The 9,805-nt window shown below is 44.2% G+C and overlaps 1 protein-coding gene and 1 non-coding gene across 4 annotated transcripts in view; one reads left to right on the forward strand and one right to left on the reverse strand.

The window, feature by feature from the left end:
• Positions 1-9,805, forward strand: part of CBL (Cbl proto-oncogene) — a 100,220-nt gene that overhangs the window by 80,694 nt on the left and 9,721 nt on the right. For all 3 annotated transcript variants that reach the window (XM_039471382.2, XM_074400726.1, XM_074400727.1), the window contains 3 exons: positions 7,098-7,214; positions 7,562-7,659; positions 8,893-9,075. In XM_039471382.2, the coding sequence (XP_039327316.2) occupies positions 7,098-7,214; positions 7,562-7,659; positions 8,893-9,075 (398 nt within the window). The remainder of the gene's footprint in view (positions 1-7,097; positions 7,215-7,561; positions 7,660-8,892; positions 9,076-9,805) is intronic.
• On the reverse strand, positions 1,196-1,302 carry LOC120364766 (U6 spliceosomal RNA). Its single transcript, XR_005579914.1, has one exon. It is a non-coding gene; the product is annotated as a U6 spliceosomal RNA (small nuclear RNA).

Consider the following 9,805-nt stretch of genomic DNA (forward strand, 5'->3'; position numbering starts at 1 on the left):
AGTTTTTCTAGCTTCATGAAATGGATGCTGTGTTGGTCTGCTCAGGCTGCCATGACAAAATACCACATAATAGGTGGTTTAAATAGTGGAAATTTATTTCCCTCAGTTCTGGATTCTGGAAGTCTGAGATCAGGGTGCCTGCATGGTGGTCTTCCGGTGAGGGCTCTCTTTCTGCATCTCACTATGTCCTTACATGGCCATCCTCAGTGTTTGCGCAGAGAGAGAGAGAGAGAGCGAGCGAGTGAGCGCGCGCACGTGCGCACGCACAAGCTCTCTGGGGTCTCTTCCTATAGGGACACCAATCCTACTGGATGTGGTCCTATCCTTATGGCTTCATCCAACCTTAATTACATCCTTAGAGGCCCCATCTTCAAATACAGCCACCCCTCAGTATATATGCATTCAGGTTATTAGTTCTAAGACCCCAGCATATACCAGAATGCACATGGTCAGGTCCCACAGTTGGCCCTGTAGAACCACATATATGAAAAGCTGACCCTCCCTATATGTGGGTTCTAATGAATACTGTATTTTTGAGCCAAACTTGGTTGCAATTACAGAACCCAAGGATACAGAAGACTGTTTATTGATAAAAATCTATGCGTACACTGAGAGTAAGGGCTCCAACAGATGATTTTAGGGAGTACACAAACAGATGTTTTGCTCTATTCCACAGAGTTTGATATGTCATATTTTCATTGTCATTAAGTTCAAAACAGATACTTTTTCTATTTCTAATTCCTTCTTTAATTCATGAGTTATTTATATGTTGCCTGATTTTCATACATTTGAAAATTTTCTAGTTATCCTTCTGCTACTGCTGGCTTCATTCCAGTATGGTCAGAAACCATATTGTCAACTAGTTTATGGTAAATTGTGGTAATTTGTACCACCCTCAGTTCCTAAGAAAGTGTATTTTGCAGTTGTTGGGTTGAAGCATTCTATATAAGTTAATGAGGTCAAGTTTGTTAATTGTGTTAAATCGTATATCTCCCTAGAATCTTTTTAAAAATCTGCTATCTGATAACTGAGAAAAGTATGTTAAATTCTCCACCTATGACTGTGATTCTTTTCCTTTTTGTTATGTGTATTTGTGTTACCTGTATATTTGGCCTAGGTAATTAGGGTACATAGAAATTTAGAAATTTTGGCCAGGCATGGTGGCTCATGCCTGTTATCCCAGTACTTTGGGAGGTGGAGGCGGGAACGCTTCATAAATTCGTGTGTCATCCTTGTGCAGAGGCCATGCTAATCATCTCTGTATCCTTTCAGTTTTAGTGTTTGTCCTGCTGAAGTGAGCACAACTCCTTCTATTCTTTAATAGTTACTGAGAGAGTCCATCATGCACTCGTGACTTGTTAAGAGTTTCATTTATTGGCCGGGCGTGGTGGCTCATGCCTGTAATCCCAGCACTTTGGGAGGCCTAGACAGTCTGATCACCTGAGGTTAGGAGTTCAAGACTAGCTTGACCAACATCGAGAAACCCCATCTCTACCAAAAATACAAAATTAGCTGGGTGTGGTGCCGCATGCCTGTAATCCCCGCTACTCAGGAGGCTGAGGCAGGGGAATCACTTGAACCTGCGGGGTAGAGGTTGTGGTGAGCGGAGATCGCGATCGCGCCATTGCACTCTAGCCTGAGCAACAGGAGTGAAACTCTGTCTCAAAAAAAAAAAAAAAAAAAAAAAAGTTTCATTTATTTATTTAGAGATAGAGTCTTGATCTGTTGCCCAGGTTGCAGTGCAAAGACACAATCATAGCTCGCTACAGCCTCAGTGAACTGGGCTCAAGAGATCCTCCCACCTCAGTCTCCTGAGTAACTGAGACTCCAGGCATTTGCCACCATGCCTGGCTAAGTTTTTAATTTTTTATTTTTAGTAGAGACAAGGTCTAGCTATGTTGCCCAGGCTGGTCTTGAACCCTGGTATCAAGAGATCCTCCTGTCTCAGCTTCCTGAGTTGCTGGGAAATACAGATATGAGCCATCACACCGAGCCTAGAGTGTATTTTAACACAGTGGCTCTGTTTTTTGCCTAGGCTGGATTACAGTGGTACAATCTCAGCTCACTGCAGCCTAAATCTCTCAGGCTTAAGTGATCCTCCTGCTTCAGCCTCCCAAGTAGCTGGGACCACAGATGCACAGTACCATGGTCAGCTAATTTTTGCATTTTTTGTAGAGATGAGGTTTTGCCATGTTTCCCAGGCTGGTCTCAAACTTGTACGCTCAAGTGATTTGTCCACCTTGGCCTTCCAAAGTGGAGGGATTATAGGCTTAAGCCACCGCGCCCAGCCCACTTCTAATTTTTTTAAAAAGATACTTTCACTGAATACAGCATCTGTTTTTGTTTTTGAGATGCAGTCTCTCTCTGTCACCCAGGCTGGAGTACAGTGGCATGATCTCGGGTCACTGCAACCTATGCCTCCCAGGTTCAAGCAAGTCTTCTGCCTCAGCCTCCCAAGTATCTGGGTTTACAGGCTTATGCCACCATGCCCAGCTAATTTTTTTTTTTTTTTTTTTTTTTTTTTTTTTTTTTTTTTCAGTAGAGATGGGGTTTCACCAAGTAGGCCAGGCTGGTCCTGAACTCCTGACTTCAAGTGATCTGCCTGCCTCAGCCTCCCAAAGTGCTGGGATTTACAAGCGTGAACCACTATGCCCAGCCAAATATAGCATCTGAACTGAAGTTGTTTTCTTTCAGCAGTTTAAAAAATATCATTCCACTCTCTTTTGGCTTCCATTGTTTCTGGTTAGAAATTAGCTCTCAGCCTTAATGTTACTACTTTAAAGGTAATGTTTCTTGGCTGTGAGTGGTGGCTCATGCTGTAATGGAAGCACTTCGGGAGGCCAAGGCAGGAGGATCGCTTGAGCCCAGGAGTTTGGGCAACATAGTAAGACTCCCATCTCTACAAAAAGTAAAAAATCAGCCAGGCATGTGATGGCACACGCCTGCAGTCCCAGCTACTTGGGAGGCTAAGGTGAGAGGATTGCTGGAGCCCAGGATGTTGAGGCTGCAGTGACTTGTGATGACACTACTTTACTTGGTGGCATTATAAATAATGCTACAATGAATGTTCTTGATGGTTTCCTTAGGGAAAATTCTTAGAAATGGAATTTTTGAGACCAAGAGTATGCATGTTTGATAAATCCTTTTGTTGAGTTACACAACAGAAATGTGTTAATTACTTATTTCTATAGCTGTGTAACAAAGTTCCCATTCATTTCCCTATACCTTCACTGATGCAGTATGGCCAAATACCACATTAAGAAAAATCTAGGGCTGAGTAGGGTGGCTCAGGCCTGTAATCCCAACATTTTGGGAGGCCAGGGCAGGAGGATCACTTGAGCCCAGGAGTTTAAGACCAGCCTGGGCAGCATAGTGAAACTGCATCTCTATTTTAAAAAGTTGTTTTTAAAAATTAGTCTGGTATCATGGCACATGCCTGTAAGTCCCACCTACTGAGGAGGTTGAGGTGGGAGGATCATTTGAGCCTGGGAGGTCGAGGCCACAGTGAGCTGTCATCATGCCACTGTGGTCCAGCGAAAAATCTAGGTGTTTCTTTTTTTTTTTTTTTTTTTTTCTTTTTTTTGAGATGGAGTTTCGCTCTTGTTGCCCAGGCTGGAGTGCAATGGCGCGATCTCGGCTCACCACAACCTCTGCCTCCTGGTTTCAAGCAATTCTTCTGCCTCAGCCTCTTGAGTAGCTGGGATTGCAGGCACGTGCCACCATGCGCAGCTAATTTTTTTTTATTTTTAGTAGAGACACGGTTTCTCCATGTTGACCAGGATGGTCTCAATCTCCTGACCTTGTGATCCACCCGCCTCAGCCTCCCAAAGTGCTGGGATTACAGGCATGAGTCACCGCGCCCAGCTTTTTTTGTTTGTTTGTTTTTGAGAGAGAGAGAGTTTTGCTCTTGTTGCCCAAGCTGGAGTGCAATGGTGGGATCTCAGCTTCCCACAACCTCCACCTCCCAGGTTCAAGCAATTCTCTTGCCTCAGCCTCCCAAGTAGCTAGAATTATAGGCATGTGCCACCACACCCAGCTTCTTTTGTATTTTTAGTAGAGACTGGGCTTTTCTATGTTGGCCGGGCTGATCTCAAACTCCTCACCTCAGGTGATCTGCCTGCCTTGGCCTTCCAAAGTGATAGGATTATAGGCATGAGCCATGTACCCAGCCTAGGTATTTCTTTCTTTCTTTCTTTTTTTTTGAGACAGAGTTTCGCTCTTGTTACCCAGGCTGGAGTGCAATGGCCCGATCTCGGCTCACCGCAACCTCTGCCTCCTGGGTTCAGGCAGTTCTCCTGCCTCAGCCTCCTGAGTAGCTGGGATTACAGGCACATGCCACCATGCCCAGCTAATTTTTTGTATTTTTAGTAGAGACGGGGTTTCACCATGTTGACCAGTATGGTCTCGATCTCTCGACCTCGTGATCCACCCACCTCGGCCTCCCAAAGTGCTGGGATTACAGGCTTGAGCCACCGCGCCCGGCCAGGTATTTCTTTCTTAATGTAGATTGTCCTCCCGCCACCTCATTTGATTGTGAAAAATTACCAAGGTAGTAAAGGTGAAAGAATTTTACAGTGAACACCCATATACTGATCACCTGGATTCTACTTTTAGCATTTTTTTTTTTTTTTTGAGACGGAGTTTCACTCTTGTTACCCAGGCTGGAGTGCAATGGCGCGATCTCGGCTCACCGCAACCTCTACCTCCTGGGTTCAGGCAATTCTCCTGCCTCAGCCTCCTGAGTAGCTGGGATTACAGGCACGCGCCACCATGCCCAGCTAATTTTTTGTATTTTTAGTAGAGACGGGGTTTCACCATGTTGACCAGGATGGTCTCGATCTCTCGACCTCGTGATCTACCCGCCTCGGCCTCCCAAAGTGCTGGGATTACAGGCTTGAGCCACCGCGCCCGGCCTTACTTTTAGCATTTTATTATACTTGTTTTATCACACGATAATCTGCCTTTTGATGTTTTCAAAGTAAATTGTAGATACCAATACACTTCTGCCTCAGAACTTCAGAATGAGCTGCACAAATCTTGAGTGGATATTTGCTGAGTTTTAAAGGCTAATTTTTCCATATTTAGGTTGGTGCCAAAACAATTGCGATTTTCGCCACTAACAGCAAAAAACCCAATTACTTTTGCATCAACCTAATAAAAGTAATAGGTATACATAAGAAAAAAAACTCAAATGAAGTCTGGGTGATGGCTCATGCCTTAATCCCAGCAATTTGGGAGGCCTAGGCGGGCAGATCACGAGATCAAGTGATCAAGACCATACTGGCCAACATGGTGAAACTATGTCTCTATTAAAAATAGAAAAATTAGCCGGGCGCAGTGGCTCAAGCCTGTAATCCCAGCACTTTAGGAGGCCGAGGCGGGTGGATCACGAGGTCAAGAGATCGAGACCATCCTGGTCAACATGGTGAAACCCCGTCTCTACTAAAAATACAAAATACTAGCTGGGTATGGTGGCACGTGCCTGTAATCCCAGCTACTCAGGAGGCTGAGGCAGGAGAATTGCCGGAACCCAAGAGGCGGAGGTTGCGGTGAGCCGAGATCGAGCTATTGCACTCCAGCCTGTGTAACAAGAGTGAAACTCCGTCTCAAAAAAAAAAAAAAAAAAAATAGAAAACTTACTTTCACGTGGTGGTGCGCGCCTGTAGTCCAGCTATTCAGGAGGCTGAGGCAGGAGAATCCCTTGAACCCAGGAGGTAGAGGTTGCAGTGAGACGTTCCACTGCACTCCACCCTGGCAACACAGAGAGACTTCATCTCAAAAAACGACAACAACAAAAGCAAAACTTATATGAGATTAAAGGGGACTTTTATGATATGCGTTAAGTTTCTATAGCACTTACAGGTGTATTATAAACGTGTTGCTTTTATAATTAGGAAAATCTAAACATTAAGCAGACAAATAAATTCACGAGGTACTCCTTGTAGTATCTTTAGGATATGCAAAAGTAATACAAAGAGGAAAGCAGGAGAAACACAAATTCACACTCCAAGAAGCAGGTTTTTGTGTGTCTTTTTTTTCCCCCTATAATTTGGTGGGGTATTTTTGTTTTTGTTGGGGTTTTTTTTGGTTTCATTTCATGAGGTGGCAGAAGTCTTGTTTCCAAAGTTACTGGGTGAAAGTTACATGTGGGTATAACAGCAGGATCCTTGACGTGGGAGTCAGTAGATCTGGGTTCTCGCCTCAGAATTTATGCTAATTGCCAGGTCACTTTATCTCTATTTTAAATTTTTCTTGTATAAAACAAGGAGTTTTTTTTTTTTTTTGAGACGGAGTTTCGCTCTTGTTACCCAGGCTCGAGTGCAATGGCACGATCTCGGCTCACCGCAACCTCCGCCTTCCTGAGTTCAGGCAATTCTCCTGCCTCAGCCTCCTGAGTAGCTGGGATTACAGGCAAGCGCCACCATGCCCAGCTAATTTTTTGTATTTTTAGTAGAGACGGGGTTTCACCATGTTGACCAGGATGGTCTCGATCTCTTGACCTCGTGATCCACCCGCCTCGACCTCCCAAAGTGCTGGGATTACAGGCTTGAGCCACCGCGCCTGGCAAAACAAGGAGTTTTTATAAACAGAGTTCCTGGGAAGTTTACACACACACACACACACACACACACACACACACACTCTCTCTCTCTCTCTCTCTCTCTCTCTCTCTCTCTCTCTCAAAAACAAGGAGTTTGAGGAAGCTTTTGATAAGCTGTGTAGTCCTTGAAACCATAAGTAGAGTTTAGGATTGGAGTTTAGTATACAATTCTAACATATTGTCAGAAAAATTATTGCTGTTTCTCTAACTCTAGACCTGGGACTCTGTAATGAAGCTTCTGTGGGGATAGAACTAACCAGAATCAGGTGATTAGCCCAGTATATCACCTCTGAAGCATAAAGGCTGCACCTTTGGTCAGTTGAAAGTGACATTTTTAGTTAGTGTGCTTTTGCTAATTACCTGTTTTGGTCAGTAGAAATAATAGTTCCCCAGGTGACATGTATTTTGCTCTCTCCAGTTTGAGTTGTATTTAAGCCACTTATTTGATACTTCAAAGTTTACCAGCTTTTTCTCTTTTTTATTCTTCACCTTCCAGACCTCTTCCTGTGCCAAAACTGCCACCTGGGGAACAGTGTGAGGATGAAGAGGACACAGAGTACATGACTCCCTCTTCCAGGCCTCTGCGGCCTTTGGATGCATCCCAGAGTTCACGGTAGGTTCACAACAACCCTATTTTGGGTCATATACCTTTATGTGGGTAATTGACACCCTTCACCTGCCTGGCTTGCTCCTGCACATAGTGTTACCTACCTGGATTAAAGCAGAAAGATAAATCTAGTCCTTAATGGTTTAAGCCTTTTGTAGCTGTAGGTAATTGCACTTAACGTTTTCTCAGCAACATGATAACCTCAAAAACACACACATCTATCACTTGCCACAAGAGTCAACCTTACCAACATTTATTAGTGATACTAGCGAAAGGAGAAGATGAGTCTTCATAAGTTTACAGATAACAGTTCTGTTTCCAAAGATCATTATTGCACTTTCCTTCTGGTTCAGAGCATGTGATTGCGACCAGCAGATTGATAGCTGTACATATGAAGCAATGTATAATATTCAATCTCAGGCGCCATCTGTCACCGAGAGCAGCACCTTTGGTAAGTAGCCATTCTGCTACTTTAAAAATCATTGATATGCCATAGGAATGAACCTGTAATATTTGGCAATTGAGATAGCTTGATCTAAGCTGAAAATTCTTCTGTAGCTGGGACTACAGGCATGCTTGACCACACCTGGCTAATTTTTGTATTTTTAGTAGAGATGGGGTTTCACTATGTTGGCCAGGCAGGTCTCAAACTCCTGACCTCAGGTGCTCCACCCACCTTGGCCTCCCAAAGTGCTGGGTTTACATGCGTGAGCCACCGTGCCCAGCCAAAGCTGAAAATTCTTTTCAGTAATCTTTGGCAACTATCTTTGATCCGTGGGCAGTAAAGTACCCCCACTCTTTTATCTCCTATTCACCCTGCTGGTTCTTTTTGTGCTTTTTTTTTTTGGGGGGGTCCTTCCAGGGCCCAGAGACATTTATGTTATATACTCTGTACCTGTAAGCTTCTTTTTATTCTCATTGCATTGATTAAATTCTTTTATGTGGGGGTGGTGAATGCTCAGTTCCCATGTTAACTAGCCTACCAGATTGAAAGTTCAAGAAGTCAACTGATCATGGGCAGGCGGCGGGTAGGGGGCAGAAAGTTTAAGAAGCCTGCTCTCATAGGACCCTTTGCTAATATTCCAAGGTAGAATGTGGATAGAAAAGTTTATTGAGCTGGGCATGGTGGCTCACGCCTGTAATCCCAACACTTTGGGAGGCCGAGGCGGGCAGATCCCGAGGTCAAGAGATCGAGACCATCCTGGCCATGATGAAACCCCATCTCTACTAAAAATACAAAGATTAGCCAGGTGTGGTGGCACACGCCTGTAGTCTCAGCTACTTGGGAGGCTGAGGTGGAAGAATCACTTGAACCGACATTGCGCCACTGCATTCCAGCCTGGTGACAGAACAAGACTCCGTCTCAAAAAAAAAAAAAAAAAAAAGAAATGTTTATTGAATGCTCTAAGATGACATTCAAGTCATTGGCATCAGTGCAGTGGCTATTAACCTTGTCAAGAGTAACCTTTGGCATATTCAAAAAAGAAAACTGCAGTATTGGTATAGATTTTATTTTCTATTTTTATCTCTGTTTACACGGTGTTTGGCCCACAGTAGACAATCGGTAACTGTTGAACGAGTTAAATGATTGCATACATGCAAAAATGAGTGGATGTCCCTATATTGAAATGTATTAGAAGATGAAGTGTGTGGGAAGAAGGTAACATCACAAACTTTTCTCCAGGTGAAGGGAATGTGGCTGCAGCCCATGCCAACACTGGTCCTGAGGAATCAGAAAATGAGGATGATGGGTATGATGTCCCAAAGCCGCCTGTGCCGGTGGTGCTGGCCCGCCGAACTCTCTCAGATATCTCTAATGCCAGCTCCTCCTTTGGCTGGTTGTCTCTGGATGGTGATCCCACAACAAGTGAGTCTCCAGGCTATGCTGGGTTTGTCCTGAATGGCAGCATGGCCTGGATGTTTATATTGAAAGGGAGATGACTTTCTCTGGTGACAGTAAGTCAGTATGTGGAAGTAGTAGGTGAAACATTACGTCTGAATGGGAGGAAAGTCCCAAGTTAGGAAGTTAGACTGTAGTCAGACTCTTTTAGGATTTTGCAGACTTAGAAAAGAGGTTGTTCCTTAAACTGTGGCTCTTTTTTTTTTTTCAGTGCCTTTCCTACAGGTTTTTTTTTTTTCATTGCCAACTGTGGCTCTTCTTATGTTAGGGGTAGGTAGGATTTAGTTTTTCTGAGTATGCCTTATGACGTTGGTAATTAGGCTTGATGGTTCAGATCACACAATGCTTTTTTTTTTTTTTTTTCTTGAGATGGAGTTTCACTCTTGCCCAGATTGGAGTGCAGTGGCACGATCTCAGCTCACTGCAACTTCCACCTCCCAGGTTCAAGCTATTCTGCCTTAGCCTGGGATTACAGCTGTCTGCCACGACACCTGGCTCATCACACATTCCTTTTTCCTGCGCTCTGTTCCATTGGAAAGAAGGCATGCTGGCTCTGCAACACACACAGAATGGGCCTAGAGCCAGCTCATGTTGGGCCTTAACTATTGGATGCTGCCCTTCTTGAACCTGTGGCTGCCTGGTAGGGCAGCAGCCAGAGTTGTTGTCATAGCCTTCAGGACAGACAGCTGGTGAAAAA

This window comes from Saimiri boliviensis, chromosome 6, assembly GCF_048565385.1.
Source record: "Saimiri boliviensis isolate mSaiBol1 chromosome 6, mSaiBol1.pri, whole genome shotgun sequence".
NCBI lineage: Eukaryota > Metazoa > Chordata > Mammalia > Primates > Cebidae > Saimiri > Saimiri boliviensis.